Raw genomic sequence first — 17410 nt, forward strand, 5'->3', positions numbered from 1 at the left:
GGTGCCTCCCTGGGGCGGGCAGCGGGGCGGGGGGGAATGCTGCCGGGACGCCACTGGGTCTTGAAGTGAGTGCCGATTACAGGAGTCTACACAGTCCGTCAACATGCCTGGAGCTTTATACTTCTGATATGAGCACTTCTCAGCATGTATATTAGACTTTAATAAAAAGCTCGCAAACCAGGCACTGTGCTAATGCAATTTTACAACACCCCAGTAAATAATAAACTCAACTTACATCTCTTAAAATTTTTCTAATCTTTTTGAACATATATTTTTTATTTTTCACAGTTAAAATGAGTACGTACAGGCTAGTTTTTATACAGGAATTTTCATTATTGGTATAGTTCACCACTTTCCTGTTTTTTAATACTGCTGGAGTAAAGAACACTTTAAAGAAATAGTGATAATTTTAGCACTCATGACACCACACACTTAGATATTTTAGCTTGAACTGTGAAAAATTCCCGACCGGCTTCATGCTGCCTTTCAAGAATGCATCTGGGTAACTGCTATTTACAATCTAGGAAGACGATAAACATCATGACTCTTCAATGCTGGAAGGAAGGGGCTGGACTAGAGCTTGCACACCAGCCTCTACCAGCCATCCCAGGCAGCAGATGGGCCTGGCAGGCCTGCACAGTGTTCGGAAAATATTTGAATAAGTGGCCAGATTTAAAGAGTGTGACATGTTACATAAAATTCAGATCTCTGGTTCTCGGAACAGACTAAAAACATCAAAAAATAATAACACTGAAAATAACCCCAACAATTGAGCATCCAAGGGCCTAAATCCCAGTGCGGTCCACCTGCTGGAGCTGGGCCTGCCGTAGCAAGCTGTCAGGGTCACCAGGGCTTTGTGCAGCCCCCCAAGTCTCGGCACTTGCCCCAGGCCTGCTCCTCTGTTGGGCCGTCCCTGCCTGGCCCCGGTGGTTCTTCCTCTACATGTTGGCCAAGGGCCCTTCCACTTCTCTCAGACCTCCCCCAAAGGATGGATCTTAACGAATAAGTTCACTGTGCTTTGCTGGCTTTCTCCTGTCCTCCAATGGGAAGTCTGACCTGTTCAGTTAACATGAACCCCAGGGCTCTGCACACCTGCTCTGTCGGGTCTCAGCTCCAGTATCACCTCCTCAGAGAAGCCTTCCCCGACCACCTGCAGAAACTCTTTCACTTCATCCTATGTTATTTTCTTCCTATCGCTGCTCATCATCTGAAAGCACCTCCCTTATCTGCGTGTTCACTGTCTCTCCCACAGAGGAACGTGCGCCCCAGGACAGCAGGCGCAGACCCCATCTTGTTCACCGCTGCCTCCCCCGAGCCTGGAACAGTTCTCAATGAATATACTGATGAATTTGAAGGAAGTGAATCAACAGGTACAATCTGTAGAGGACCCCAAAGGTACACTGCAGCCTCTCTCCTATCTAGTGTCATCCTATTAACACTTCTGGAAAGGGAAAGAGGAGGGGTGGGAAACAGCGGTCTTGCGTTTCACCAGCGAGTGTCTAGTTTTAATTTTTGAGGGCTTTCTTATAGTGGAATTACACACGCATTTCATTTCCCTTTATTTATTTTGTTCATTTTCAATGACTCTGGACAACTAAGTGAAACACAGTTAAAGAGAGAAAGAGGGAGAGATGACAGCTTCTAGGACCTCTAGGCCGTGCACATTATTTATTCAGTAGCAACGTTCTTTCTAGAAGGGTTACAGTCATTGGGCAGCAGCCCTCCAGCACTTACAGCATGATATGAAAACCCACCGTCACTCTTAAATTCTCAAATCTCATTCCACTGAGAACAGTATTAGAGACTAGACCACTCTATGTAAGGGGAAAATTCTACTCGGCAAGATAATTCTGTTTTAAGTTGCTCTGCACAGAGGAGACCCATAAGGCACAGAGATACTCACTAATTTCTATAAAGAGTTCGTTTATGTTTATCGCGTTTTTTGCGCTGGTCTCTACAAAAATTGCATGGATGGAGTCGGCGTAGTCCTTAGCATCTCTCTCCATGACCTCTCTGGAAGGCAACGAATTGCAAATCAGAAATTCTGCCCATCAAGAGCTTAATGTGATCCCCACCTACCCAGTAATTAACCAGATTTATGATGATAAAGGATGTCACGAATGGCTGGTGAATGAGCCCTGACACCGCGGTCCTCCCAATTACACCACTTCTACGGTTAAAGAAAACAGAACAGAACAGAATAGGACCCGGGACTACTAGCAATGCATCCAATGGAATGGCCAGAGAATCACCGGGGTTTCTTTTCCCCTCAAAGTAGAGCCCTTGCTTGGGGAACCATGGAAGTGGTCCAGAGAAATTGCCAATAAATGTACTTTCCTTAAAATATCCTTCCCCATTCAGGTATCCTATGTCATGAGAGCTGAGGGCTACACTAATCCCAGATAATGTCAAGTATGATGCAAATGATGTTTAAATAAATTACACACCTGTCTCGATATATAATCTAATTAGCTCCAAATGTCTGAACTCTTAAATTTTAGTTTGAAACTTCAGGACTCCAACCAAACAAAAAAAGGAATTTTTCAATGTCAGAGATAAAATAAAAGCAAGATTCTTATATTGGATATTGCTCTGTAAGAAAAGGAACACACAATCAGCACTGTAATCTCCTGTTCTAATAACTTACCTTACATCGATAAGATCACACTTATTTCCTGCAATGGCAACTACAATGTTGGGGGGGCCGTGCTGTCGGAGCTCTTTTACCCAATTCTTTAATGTTGAAAACGTCTCCTGTAACACAGAGGAGGAAAGCAACTGGAGATATAAGCAGCCAAAACAGAGTTTTCAAAATAGTCTAAAGAAAACGGTATGTAAGTCTTACTTCTTTTGTGATATCATAAACAATTATAGCTGCAGCCGAGCCGCGATAGTACATTGGCGCTAAGGCACGAAACTGCAGAGAAGAGGGAAAAATAAAAAACAAAATTGGGAAAACTGGTTAAATATGTTTTTTACTAGACTTTTAAGCCCATTATCCCTGCACAAAAGGTAATCTTTCTCTTAAGCCAAAGATGCCATGATGCTTTAAAGCAAATGAACCAGTAATTACCAAAGGCAAAACTTTTAATGTAACACTGAAATGCCTCTCAGAAGGTAGTTTAGAATACAGTTTTATAGGAATTAAATATGGTGCTATAAACAATTGTTTCAGCTAAAAAGGCTTTTTAATTGAACTCAATGTTATAATTCCCAAATTCATTTGTTCAATAGTCCTTTAAATTCTGGCTTCCCAAACTATCAAAGAGATAAAAATAATGCTGTAGGGCTTCCCTGGTGGCGCAGTGGTTGAGAGTCCGCCTGCCGATGCAGGGGACACGGGTTCGTGCCCCGGTCCGGGAAGATTCCACATGCCGCGGAGCGGCTGGGCTCATTAGCCATGGCCGCTGAGCCTGCGCATCCGGAGCCTGTGCTCTGCAATGGGAGAGGCCACAGCAGTGAGAGGCCCGCGTACAGCAAAAAAAAAAAAAAAGCTGTAAACAGTTCTCCAGAGAAGTGGCTGCATTTGGGTGTTGAAAAGATAACACTGTAATCTAAATGTTGATTGTGCTACAGAAATGAGTACACATTTACATTCACCACTTGGATGAGCCTGTAACTCGCTTTTTTGATATCTTCCACACACGTGGCAATTCCCAAATGCAGGTACATATCTCATTTCATTAACATGAATTTAACTTTGTGTGCAGGGCTCCTTCCCACCAATCACCTCCCTGCCCCAATACAATAGGGAAGGAAGAGAAGGAAAGGGAGAGTAATAACAATTTAAACAGCGAGGCTGATTTAGTGGGCCATTTCTCTTGATAGAGTGTGAGGTGGAAAATGGGAAGCTCTCTCTCCAGTCAACCCTGGTTCCTGGGCATCTGTGTGAGCACCCTGCTCAGTGAATGTGATGCCAGTGTTGAAAGACGAGACTCTTACCTACGCTTGACCTTTGTCTTACACCCTGACTTTGAAACCTGACCCCTACATATGATGTGAGAAATACCCCTGGACTCCCCTCTGGCTCTCTGTTCTGTGGCTTCCCCGCAAAACACAGGTAGGAACTCTCATCAGAAGTGAGCATCTGAATACATTCCATATACAGAATTACAGACTCCACAACTTCTTACCCAATGACTTAACCTCTGGCTTTTAAACTTTCATGCTAATTTGAGTTTTATAAATGAAAGTGAAATTATGACTGTAAACTCCATGAGGAAGGGTGCATATCTGTTTAGTACCCCATTTTATCTCTGGGCCAGGTGCCTGGCACACTGCAGTAAGCCAGAAAGAAGTGGGGAATAAGGGAATCAGAACTGTTTAGGTGCAGGAAGAGGTCAAACTAAATGCCAAACCCAGATGAGCATCCATGTGAAGTTTTACTGCTCTCAGTGAGGAAGATCCCTGCTTCTGGGGTCAAAGCCTGATAACTTCCAATAAAATATGTTAAGTTTTAGAGAAGAAAAAAAAAAAACCAATAATAAAGCCTGTAAGCAACTTTAAGGAAACTAGATTATTAGGTAGAAAAGACTCTGGATTGTCTTCCATGGGGTGAGAGTCACAAGAGCAAAGGCAATGATATTAGCTTTCATTTTTGATGCATTATTCTGGCAACATGCTTTAGAAGATTGTTGGTTTTTTTGGCTTTGTTTTGTTTGTTTTTTACATTTAAATTTGTAAGGTAAAATCCATTTAGAGAAGTGCAAAGATCTTAAGTTTGATAGAAGGTCTTAAGTTTTGGTACAACAACAAATGTGTATGTATACAACCACGTAAACATCATCCCACCGAGATATAAAACGTTTGTATCAACATGGAAAGTTCCCTAATGCTCTTCTTTTTCATGCCCCTTCTTTATCCTTGAATATCCAAGTCTATTTTATTGATATTTATTGATATTGATATAACCACAATGGTTTTCTCTTGCTTAAGATCCGCATAGAATATCCTCTTCCATTCTCTTATTTTCAAGCAATCTCTGGATTTACATTTAAGGTAATCCTTTTATAACCAGCACATTGTTAGATCCTGACTTTTGATCCAATCTGACAACCTCTGCCTTTTAAGTGGAATGTTTAGTTCCTTTACATTTAATGTACTTACCAATATATTTGGGTTTTACTAATATTAGGTCTACCATTTTGCTGTTTGCTTTATATTTGTTCCATTAAAAAAAAAGAAAACCCTGTTCTTCTTTTCTTCCCTTCTTTTGCATTAACTAAATATTTTTTAGTATTCAATTTTAACTTATTAACTTGTCCATTGGCTTTTTAGTTATACCTTCCTGTATTATTTTTTAAGTGGCTGCTCTTGTAACTACAATATACATTTCTCACAGTTGACTTAGAGTTTAAAATGCACCACCTCATGTAAAAGATCAGAACCCTGCAAGATTTTTTAAATCTCACTGCCCTTTGTGCTACTGTCAAATATTTTAAATCTATGTGATAACCAACACAATCCAATATTATAATTTTTGCATTAAATAGCCAGTAGTCTCTTAAATAAGAAGAAAAAAGACAGATTCTTATATTTACTGTTTCTAGTGGTTATTATTTCTTCCTATGGATCTGAGTTACCATCTGGTGTCATTTCCTCCAGCCTGAGAACCGTTCTGGGATCGCTGCTGCTAAATCCTCTCTGCTTTTCTTCTTCTAACGGTGTCATGACTTTGACTTCATATTTTAAAGATAATTTTGGCAGATGGATAATTTTAGCACTTTAAAGATACACTGCTCCACTGTCTCCTGGCCTCCACTGACTCTGTGGGAAGCTGGCCCTCATTCATACTGTTGTGTCCCACACATAATGTGTCTATACTATTATCTCTGGCTGCTTTCAAGATCTGTCTCTTTAACTTTGGCTTTCAGCAGTTTGATCATGATGGAACTAGATGTGGTTTTCTTCGTACCTATGAGTTTGCTAAACTCTTAGATTTGTGAGCTGATATATTCCACCAAAATTTGGGAAATTTTCAGCCATTATTTCTCAAAATATCTTTTCTTTCTGTCTCCTTCCCCTCTTTTTACAACTTCTGGGTCTCAAGTTACACATATGTTAGATTGTTTGAATTTGTCCCTATGGTACTAAGACTATGTTCCTATTCTTCCACTCTTTGTTCTTTTGTTTTGTCACTTACCCAGTGGACTTCTCATCTTAAATACTACAGTTTTCAGTTTTAGCATTTCCATCTGATTATTAGTTGCCATTCTGTGTAAGATTCCCCATCTGTAGTTAAGTAGATTATGACTACTTTACCTAAAAAAAAAAAAAAAAAAAAAAAAAAAGACTACTTTTCCTTTAAATCTTTGAACATTTCTAAACCATCTGGTTTCCTTTATCTTCTCTGAAGAGTGTTAAAACACTGGCTAATCACCCTGAGATTGGTTTTACACATGGTTAGGGTGGGTCTACTTGGGTCTCTACTCTTAAGACATGGCCCTTCAGAAGTTTCAAGGGAAGCCCAACGTGTTTATCAATCCTCTCTAACAGGGCAGGACTGGACTCCAAACTCTCCTTTTCCTGTGATGAGCAGCGACTGAATCTCTGCTCCGCCTTGTCACCCCTCCAGCTGTTGGCTTCTGCTGGGTCTCTTAGTGTCGCTCCTGTGCATTCACAATTTGGGGGTTAAGCAAAGCCTTGAAGGGAATTTACAAGCAGGTTTTGGGGGCTTCCCTCCTTGTTGGATCCATCTTTTCTGGGATTTGCCTCCTTCTTTCCCAGATGCTCTAGCAACCTTAAACTCTGTCCTCAAATACTGCAAGCTAAAAAGACAGCCTTTCTGTTGGGAGTCCTAGCTACCCTGTGCTGCATGGCCTGGGGAGTGCCCTCTGGGGAAAAGCCATGAAAATGTGAGCCTCACTCAATGTCGTTCCCTTTTCAGTCCCCAAACTGCATCTGGTTGCTTGGCAGTACCTTCAGAGAGTTGTTTAATGTTTTGTCCAGAGTTTATACATAATAGTTCTTTGTGGGAGGGTTAGTCTGTTACAAGCCACTCCACCATTACTGACACTGAAACTCTTTCCATGTCCTTTCGGTGTAAAGAAAGAAGGTGGCAGCTTAAAAAGAGACTAAAAGGACGTCCGCACAGCTCTGTGCCCAATCTGGCTCTAGATCAGGGGTTGGCAAACTTTTTCTGGAAGGGGCTAGGCAGTAAACATTTTGGGCTTTGTGGGTCATACGATCTCTGTCGCAACTCCTCAGCTCTATTACGGAAGTGTGAAAGTAGCCGTAGACAATATGTAAACAAATAAGCATGGCTGTGTTCTGATAAAACGGGAAGCAAGCTGGATTTGGCCTGTGGGCCACAGTGTGCACCCTGGCTCTAGATATTCAGCCACTGCACGTTTTCCTGATTTCAGACACGAGAACAACTCCTATGTGGCTCCTGTGGCAGCGGATGAGTCCGTGTCTTCCTGGCGCTCTGCCCTCTAGGAACAGTCATTAGGAGAAACCACAGTAAGATCCAGGGACAGAAATCTTCAAGGACTGGATGCAGTGTCTATGAGACTTTGGTTAGAAGCTTTCTTTTACATGATCACAGACAGATGGCAAGTAATTGAAATGCTGCTGCTACAGTTACGGTGCATTTCTGATACGGACTTGAGGTGCATGTCTGAGCAGGGGCTGGGTCTGCCTCCATGCTTCTGCAGGAGTCCCTGTTAGTGAAGGGTGATTGGTGGGAAAAGATCACTTAAAACGAATTCATTTAGGATAGCAAATAGGAATGAAAAGGTTTGACAAAGGCTCTATCTTGAGAAAAAAATTATGAAACGAGTTTCATTTTATCTGATATTAGAAAAAACTTAGGTTTATTATTGCAACCAGGAGCTAGTTTCCTGAATGAACACTGAGTCAGAGTTGATCGAAAACTTGACTGTGATTCTTTTGATAAAACCATATGCTGGCACAATATGATATCTATCTTTCATTTCATGTTTGTCTTTCCTAGTCCTATCATAAAAAAGGAATTTTTACAAAATATTTGAGGACTCCAACAGTCTTCCCTAGACCTCTCAACAACTTTTTGATACACAAATCATTACCTTCTGAAGCACTATGTCATCATTCTGATCAGTAGTTTTCTCACTTAATGTAACAAACCCCTTACCGTCCATGGCTTTGCCTGACATCTGTGAAGTTCTCCAAAATCACTTTCATTGACTTAATGAAATTACTTTGCAACCAACTGTGACTGGACCATCAGAAAGATGATCCATCTGTGAAAACGCGAGGGTCAAATGGGGAGGATGTCTGAATGGTCAGTTCACCATAAAGGGGTGCCATTTTACGAGGACTTTTGGTTCCATAATAAATGTCATTACTACAGAGAACTGAATAATAAATAATAAATATGCAAAAATCAGAAATGTGTAATTTGAGGCATGCAATACTCACATGGTAAAACTAGGCAGAGGATTTGTTCCTCCTTACCTGTGCCAAAGTAGGGCTGACAATCAACTGATCTAAATCCACTGGCATCAATACTGTGTGCCAGGGGCTGAGTGCACAGACATGAGGACGGTCCCTGCCCCCAAGGAGCTCACAGTCTAACAGAAGATAAACAAGTAAGGAAACGGGGGACAATCCCACGGATGTGGGCAATCGCAAAGTCTGTTCAGGATCCGAAGAGATACACTGAAGAGTTCAGCTGCTAATTGGTCCTCCCAATACCTGAGCATCAACCCCAGGCCAGGCTCTGTGCTGGGCCCTGGGAATACGGCCCCGTGGTCCCGGCTCTCACAGTTTACAGTCTGTGGGGACAGCCTGTCAGGAAGAGTGTGTAGACAGATATCTAATTACAACTTGGAAGGAGGGTCCTGAGGGAAATGAATAAAGGGCAGTGATGGAGAACGAGCTGGGGTCGTGCTTAGGTGCAGAGGGGTTAGGGAAAACTGTGAAGGTGTGACGCTGAACTTGAGACGAAAAGGCTGGTAAGGAGCCAGCTGGCCAGGCTCTGAGTGGAGGAAAGAGAGAGTTCCAGTACGAGAAACAGCGTGTGTGGAGGCCCGGTTCCGGAGAGTCTGAGGAACTGAGCAGAGGCAGCAGGTTGGAGCTCAGGGGCTGAGGGCGTGGATGGACCGGGAGGGCCCTGGGGAGCAGGGGGAACAGGCCGTGCAGGGCTGTGCAGGCCAGTGGGCAGGGCGTGGCTCCCAGGAGAGGGGCAGTGGGCAGTCACTGAAGGGCAATAAGTGGGAGGATAAGGTACTAAGTGGGGCTGGGAAGGGGGAAGGCAGGAAGACCAGTTAAAAGGTGAAAGGAATCCTCAGGTGAGAGTTAAAGGTGGCGGAGAGCAGAGCTGGCAGTGGAGACAGGGAGAACCGAGCGGATCTGAGGTGCATTTAGAAGCCGGAGCTGTCGGGACACGCGGTCTCGCCGACGTGGCAGGCTGACGGGGAGGGGGGTCGAGGAGCGCCTCCGCGTTCACGCCTGAGCACAGCGGGCACGTGGCCACCTGAGAATGGCAGGGGTGGTGAGGAAAGCTCCCTGGGCGACATCAGACGCCAGCTCTGAAGGCTGAGCATGCGCTCTCTAGGCTAACGGTGGGAGGGTGGGTATTCTGAGCAGAGGGAACGGCAAGCCATGGGTATGAGGGTGTGGACTGGCCTGGCGCACTGCAGAAGCCTATGCAGTTTGGTCTTGGAGGATGAATGGGTGGGAGGAGGTGAAGGTGGAGGGTCAGGACGAGGCTGGCACGGTCCGGGCCCTAAAGGCCGTGCCCAGGACAAGTGGGAAGGACAAGCTTACAGATGCGCCCTGGAGGATCCTCCCAGCATTTCAAACAGTTTGTGATTAGCTGTCAGATGTTTCGCTCTTCTTAAACCCTGTGATCTGGCAACAAGCAGCTGGAGCGAGGGCTCACTGCAGGCACCCCTCTCCTGAGGGTCTCCTCGGCACGGGGCTCTGATGGGCGGGCCTTCTGGGCCCGCTGGGCTCATTTACATTCCCTGCGCGAGCCCCTGGCTGGTTCAGTGATCTAGCTCCAGGTAGGGGTGAGGCAGATTTGCATCTCAGAGCAACTACTCCTGGTGCAGAATCAATTAGAAGTGGGGAAACAAGAGGCATGCAGACCAGCTAATTACAGAACTTCACAGAATCCTGCTGTTCTGGTAGCAATAAGAGAGAGGCCTAAACCCTTGTGCTCTTTTTTTATGTTCTGGAAAGAAGAGATGTTACATATCACCATGTCCACCAGGACGGGCTCTGATTCAAAGCATAATGGAATCTATATCATAGCATGTGCTTTATAATGAGGGTTTCGCTGTGTCATCAAATATATGGGAGGGGGTAACCGAAACTTGGGATTCAGTGAAAGGGCACATATATTACTTGTATGAAGAGCCACGAGTTGGGGGCTAATAGACTAGATGCCAGGGCTGTGTCCATGGATATATTCAGGAACACCGTGTGGCAAGCAGCCCTTCTGAAGGACAGCAGAGTGACGGTTAGCAAAAGCCTATCCGCACTGGAGACGCACAGCCCAAACCACGTAGGAGCAGCGGGGACCGGAGACTTAGCAGACGCATCTAAGATGAGGAAATGGACACAGGGTGTGATATCCGGCATTAAAAAAACAGAAGAAACCAAACAGAGCAAACTTTAGACATTAAATCTGTGCAAATGTATGCTGTCTACGTCTAGGACGACAGTAATGGTTTGTTGTGTTTTCCTCCACGTGTCTGTGATGATTCTTTTCAGGGTTTATACCATTTGCGGTATCTGTGCCGTCCCAAATAGACTGTGAGGACAGACTATTTCTCCTGATTCCTTCTGCTGTAAGAGCTTAAGGTAGCACTGTGCATCCATCCCATGTTCTTGTTTTGATAATACTGTTTGAAAACAAAATTAAACAGCAGCTGGGTAGCTGCCAGACACCCCTCCCAGACACCCGGAGGGCAAGTGAGGTGGCCGCAGCGTCTGGTCCCCTCCCCGCCTTCCCAGCCCGTCCGATTCGGGCGGGCTCTGCCAAATGCCATTCTGCACCGTGCAGCCGTGCTCCTGGCCCCAGCTCTGGGCCAGGCCCTTCCTGAGGCAGATGACCATCTTGGACAACTTCATCATCAGGCGTTTATTAAGCACCTATTGCACGGCACTGTGTTAGCTCATTCATTTCACTTAAATCTCAAACTTTATACGCTGTAAAGTTCCCTCCTTAGCTTTTAAAAGGCGACTATAAATGAGAAGTGCTTAACTCTCCCTTTCTACCATTAATTCTTTTATATCTTTGCTAGAGGATGGAGCCCCAGGTTACACACAATACTCTGAGCAGGGTTTTATCAGGCCTGTTACTCAGCGTTTACTTGAGGACACTAAAAAGCATAAAAATGTTCTCAGTGCCCGTATCACTTCCTCCATCGGTGGACTCTGTGGTTCTAATTGAAAAGAAAAAGGCTGGTCCACGCAAACGGAAAGACGTGTCTCCAGCACAGAGAAGTGAGGTGAGGGACGTGAAATGACAGGACCCGGCGGTTTTGTTGGAGCCTTAATTTGGGCCTCAGAAAAACACAGAGTAAATTGAAGAGTGACTTACTCGTTCTTGTCCAGCTGTATCCCAGATTAGGAATTTATGTAGCTCATTCTGGTACTGGACAGTCTTGGTCATAAAAGATGCCCTACAAAGAGAGACCTAAATGATCAGAATACAATTATTTAGAGCACGTCGCCAGCCCCAGCTGGAAACACCACTTAGACTTCACGCTCAAACTCCCGCTCCACACTATATGCTAATTGTGGTCCCCTCTGGAGTATTTACGAGATGCCCAGATGCTGGCTGCATATTCCGTGTCAAAATAGAGTGTCAGGCATATCTGCCCAACACAAAGGAAGGGTTCTTTGGCTTGTGACTGCCTAGGCTCCATATGAAAAGAACCAAGAGATAATTTGATAATCCAGACATTAGCCTCCCTTGTAATATACAGAAGCTGTTCTTTAAAAAGATGGCACCATGGGAAAACTTTTGTAAAAACAACTGTGTCCAGGAAGTCAGCATGCTTATAAGCATCAGGCCGTTCAGGTTTGTCCTCACCCGTTCCTAAACCACATGACCACATACAGAGCTAGTGTAATACTAGAGTTAATAAAACTACGATGCCAAACAAGCAGCAGGAAGACAGCTGGTACCTCCGTGTTTCAGTAACAAAGCAGCCCCTTGGTGGTCCTGACGGGCCACCTCAGGCCTCAGGGGCCGCCCCAGCCCTCCACGGGGAAAGAAATGCTGATGTGCAGGTCTTCCTGCTCTCTGTGAGGTACCACTCTGCCCAGAGGCCTTTGAAGGCAGGGGCGGGGGGGCCTCATGCTTTCTGGAGAATCTGTGAGGGGCTGTGGTGGCCCAGAACACATGCCTGGACCCTCTAGGGGCTCCTGGCTAAAGGTTCAGGGGTCCTGCCCTGGGCCTGCGCTCGGCTCCAATGCCACCCTCTGCTCCCCATCTCACCCGGGAAGCTCCCTCCTGGGAAGCCCTTTCTCTCCCAGTCTCCTCAGTGCATCCGAGTCTGGGTCAAGAACCCAGAGGTGATTACGTCTTCCTTCCCACTGAATGAGCCTCCTGGGGCCGAGGGTCCAGTTGGACTCTGGGAGTCATAGCCTAATCATCCTAATCAGAACAACCAACTCAATGGCTAGACATTTTCAAATATGCTGGATCTGAAATATCCTTGAGATTCAAGTAACAGATACATAATTTTCAAGAAAGTTCAAGCTGAAATCGATAGAATGAATGACTTTCTGAAGTATTACTGAGCTTAGGTAAGTATCAGAATCCTAGTTTTAAAAACTTAAACTCTGATACAATGAATTCCTAGTAATATTTATATGAATTTATGGTTTAGCAAGCAGCCACCAAAACAGTGACTGGGATGAGGAAGGGGGAGTGAGCCAGGAAGCAAGATCACGTTTATTGGGCCGGGGCTCCTCCCTTGGTATCTCCTTAAGGGAAGTTTACCCCGTGCTGTCCTTAGCAAAGTGCTTTAGGCACAGAAGGTGCTCAATAAATGCTTATCACGTCAAGAACTTCTGGCAACTCACCATGATTAAATCAAGATACGCACCATGATTTCTCACTTTAGGAAAGATCTAAGCATTCAAAAAGCCTCATTTATTGCGAAGATTAAATGATATGATGTATGTGAAAGTGCTTTGCAAATTGTAAAGTACTATCCCCATACAAAATATTACGACTACTGTTATTATTGTTATGTACAGGCAGCCGCAGGAGGCGTTTTCGTTTAGACTCTGCCGTTAGTCCTAAGGGCTTGCAACTCAACTCTCCATCAGTGATGGCTGTGGTGTTGGCTCTAAGCGTGACAGCAGAGCCCTGGTAGGGGCCTGTCAACAGAGCCAGTGCATCCAACACATCCGTTTTGGCTGCTCAAAGGACAAGAGAAGAACTATGCTTTCAGTAGAGAAAAAGCTGAGAAAGATATATACAACAACGAAAAGGAAATGTTTCATTATTACATCTGAATTCACTGAAATCCAACCGACCTGCCAACCACTTCCCTTGTAACGAAAGCACAGATTCATTACTCAGACAGGAGGAAAAAAGACAAAATGGCAGCTGCAATGTAAGGTAGGGATCTAAAAGGATTAAACCCAACTTCCTGTCTGCGACCCTAGGCCATCCTTCCACCTCTCCCCCGTGGTCGCTCTCAAGACAACTCCTTCCCATCTGCACTGAGGTCTTGTCATGTCCAAAGCTCTCTACTTAGGCCTCCTTGGGTCTACACATCTGTTGTCCTCTTGCCCTTTTATCGCCAGCATCACTCGCCACACTGTGCCAGTTCTTTAGGAACCTTGCCTGTCCTTCCGTCTCAACCACCTGGAAAAGCCTCTCTCCCTGCTTCCTCTGCAGAGAGGTGGGGTGGCTGCCTTGCTGGAAGAAAGTCACAGAGCTGTGAGGACCGGTGTGAAGACTGTCCTACTTCAGCTGAACCCACCCAGGCCTCTCATTCCACACAGCAATGATCCCACACTCCTACGACTTTTTTCCAGCTCCCAACCACTGCCCGAGACCCCTCTTTCCCGGGCAACAGCTTGTTTCAGCCTTCTCAGAGAAGACAGAGGTTATAAGCCCAAAGGTTCCCCACACGTTCCCCCATCAACCCTCCCAACTTGAGAACAAACACATTTCCATTCACACCAGCTGTGATTTCCACTTTTCTGCCTCTGCTGAGTCAGAGGTGTCTTGTCCTTGATTCACCCATCATCACTGCTCTGATCATGATCCCAGCACACCCTGCCTGGGCCACTGCAGTCATCGAACTGGTCTCCTCCTCCCAGACTCAAAACCTCCCAATTGTCCTGTTTCTACCTTCACACTGACTGTTCCTCTTCCTTGAATGCTTTTCTCCCTGGCCAAATGCTCCTCAGGTTTTAGGTCTTAGCTCAGCTGCCAACAATCACAAAAATCTGTGTGGTCCACCCAAGCCAGGCAACTTTGCACCCCAACTTTACCCTGCAACACTTACATCATCCCATTTTGACTTCAGGGCATCTGCTACAAGGTGTGTATAATATCTGCCTGGCTTATTTATTTATCTATTTTTATTTTTATTTTTATTTTTTTATTTTTATTTTTTTTTTTCGGTACGCGGGCCTCTCACTGTTGTGGCCTCTCCAGTTGCGGAGCACAGGCTCCGGACGCGCAGGCTCCGGACGCGCAGGCTCAGCAGCCATGGCTCACGGGCCCAGCCGCTCCGCGGCATATGGGATCCTCCCAGACCGGGGCACGAACCCGTATCCCCTGCATCGGCAGGCGGACTCTCAACCACTGCGCCACCAGGGAGGCCCTATTTATCTATTTTTAAATCTACCTGTTCAATGCCTAACTCACCCATGAGAAATGTAAGTGCCACGAAGGTAGGGACCTTGTTGTACGTCTTTCTCTGTAATAGGCGTATCTTCCTCATCTCCCTCCTTGCTATCCTGGAATTCTGACAAAGCATTTACCATGTTGCCATAAGCCACTTCGCCTTCCATGACGCCGACAGCTCCAGGGAGTCTCGGCCAAGCACTCCCCAAAGCATAAAGTGAGACGTGCTTCTGGAGCACAGAGAGAGCTGAAATCAGAGGAGCCTTGGGGGCTCTTGAGCCAGGTGGGTGGCCTCTGGAGGTGGGGGTGGGTGCCCCCAGCAGGGCTGACCACGCCCAGGGAAGTCCTCACGACCTGCTGCTGCCTGGCCGCCAGCTCTCACCTCCAGGCCAGCCAACAGGCACCGGGCGACAGCCAGGCGTCTTGAGCAGTGACCGACTCCCGTGTCCCTCCATCGCCCAGACTTCCAGAGCCATGCTGGGGGAGAGGCTGTGGCACTCAGCAGGAGGGTCTCCCCAACCGCCGGGCCTCAGCTCAGGTGGCTGTGGCGTGACCACCACGCCTCCCTGTCCTCTCCTCCCGGAGCCCCGTGACGCCCCTTTACTGCAACAGGTATCTCTGCTGATCTCTGAGAACCTGAGATCTTGGCCTGTCACACCTGTAAGGACATTTCCTCCCCTTCGGCATGTGTATTTGGTGAGTCTACACAGTGATGACACCCCGACTCGGGCCCAACACGGCAGGGGGTGATGCCCACTGTCTGTCCCGGGTGGTCCCGGCGTGCTGGCCGGCCCTGGGCAGGAGGCCTCCCGCACGGCTCACCACAGCTTTAGGCTTCCGTCCGTGGGGGACAGTGCTTTTCTAAATCTGACCGCCTTCAGCTCAGCTCCACAATCTAGACACTTCATCCGCATCTCACACATGACGCGTGAGGACGGGGCTTACTTCCACTCCACTCCCACCACAGTCCCCGATTCCAAGTTCTCAATCAGAACATGGGGTCTGCCTTCCATGGAACAGACACGGGTCTGCAACTCTTCTCTGTCCTTTGTTACTTCCATCCACTCTGAGAGAACCGTCTGGTTCTTCATTTTACATTTAATCTACATTTGAACCTCAACCCCTGAAATAAATTCACAAGTTGGACCCTACTCTTCGAGCGGGACCACTACAGTTTCTCCCTCCCACCATCACTCCAACTCCAGGCTCACTCCTTTAACGTGCAAGTTAAACGATGCGGGCGGTATGATAACTTCAACAGCTTGCTTTTTGAAGAACAGGCAATGGCTCCCTGCCATCCAAATGATACATTTGTACTTTCCAGCCCGTCATTTACTTGTCTGATAGCCTGATTCTTCACGGCTAAACCACCCCTCCTCACTCCGCCTAGGCAGGTCTTATTACCTCTTTAACCTAAGATCCCTACTAGCACTATTTCCTAAAGCTGGAACGCCTTTCATGTACGTCTCCATTTCTCGTGACATTCTAAAAATATGACTTTCATGGGCACCAAGCAGTCACGATCTTCGGTAGGGGCATGTGTTCCCAATGAAAGTACCTGCTACAAGGTGTTTGAAAAATGCCTTTCCTCTAACGGCAGCAGACTTGTTCGGCCCTCTCAGAACACAGGTGTGCCCTGCATCACACTCCAGTACCTCCAAGCCCTTTCCTTGGAATGACACATGGATGCTGCCATCCCCATAATGGTACGTGGTGCCTTGTAGGGAAGGCTTTGAGGATCCAGAACCTCAGCTCCTCATGTAGGTTCCACAGTCACACGCATCTTTAAACTCTACCATCTCTCAGAGATCTAAGGTCTGATGTGCCATTTCGTACCACTCTGCACGGGGCAGTTGTCTAGGCAGCCCTGCCCACCTGAACCAGAGCAGTAGGTGCACACGAGATGGCTAGGCCACAGGTTCACGGTCACCCTAAGCAAGTTCTCTAGTACTTTCTACATTTTTGTCATTCTAAAAACTTTTGCAAAAATATTTAAAATCAAGGAAAACATTACTTTAAACCTAAAGACAATTAGACTTCATAACAGAGAGCGTAGCCTAAGTTTCCTAAGTTTGTCCAGAATAACTTACACAACAGAAAAACCTTTCACAACATAAACAGTAAAATCAACAACAGCAGGGATGGAGCCAGCCACCCTGAGTGGTCATGACGGTCAGGTGCTTTTCTCGTCCTTCACGCGTGTGACCCCGTTTAGTCCTTGCTGTTAGCCTCTGGGTTGGGTTCGATTCGTCAGCACCATTTTGCAGACAAGGCATGGAGGGGCGGAGCAAGCGAGTGGCACAGCTGGGAACCTCACCAGGCGGCCGGGCCCTGAGCCTGGCCTGGGAACCGCAGCATTGCAGGGCCATCGTGCACTGGGTGGTCGACTCCCTCAAACACCTGCCTTCTTCTGTCCGGCAGGAAGTCTGGGCAGGCAGGATGGCTGCAACCCCACCCCTGCCCCCAGGAGGCTCACAGGGAGAGGACTGGTCAGATGACAGATAATTATAAGGCAGGTACTCAACGAGATACTGAAGGATGGACAGAGAGGTGCGGGAGCACAGAGGTAAAGCCACGTCCGAGTTCACAGGAGAAGGG

The 17410-nt window shown here is 46.5% G+C and overlaps 1 protein-coding gene across 1 annotated transcript in view; it reads right to left on the reverse strand.

Annotated features, from left to right (window-relative positions):
* Nucleotides 1-17410, reverse strand: part of RAB22A (RAB22A, member RAS oncogene family) — a 50579-nt gene that overhangs the window by 6101 nt on the left and 27068 nt on the right. Inside the window, exons 3-6 of the mRNA XM_060120269.1 lie at nt 11534-11615; nt 2846-2917; nt 2648-2754; nt 1904-2013 (exon numbers count right to left, since the gene is read on the reverse strand). Coding sequence (XP_059976252.1) covers nt 1904-2013; nt 2648-2754; nt 2846-2917; nt 11534-11615 — 371 coding nt within the window. The remainder of the gene's footprint in view (nt 1-1903; nt 2014-2647; nt 2755-2845; nt 2918-11533; nt 11616-17410) is intronic.

This window comes from Mesoplodon densirostris, chromosome 16 (genome assembly GCF_025265405.1).
Source record: "Mesoplodon densirostris isolate mMesDen1 chromosome 16, mMesDen1 primary haplotype, whole genome shotgun sequence".
Lineage (NCBI taxonomy): Eukaryota > Metazoa > Chordata > Mammalia > Artiodactyla > Ziphiidae > Mesoplodon > Mesoplodon densirostris.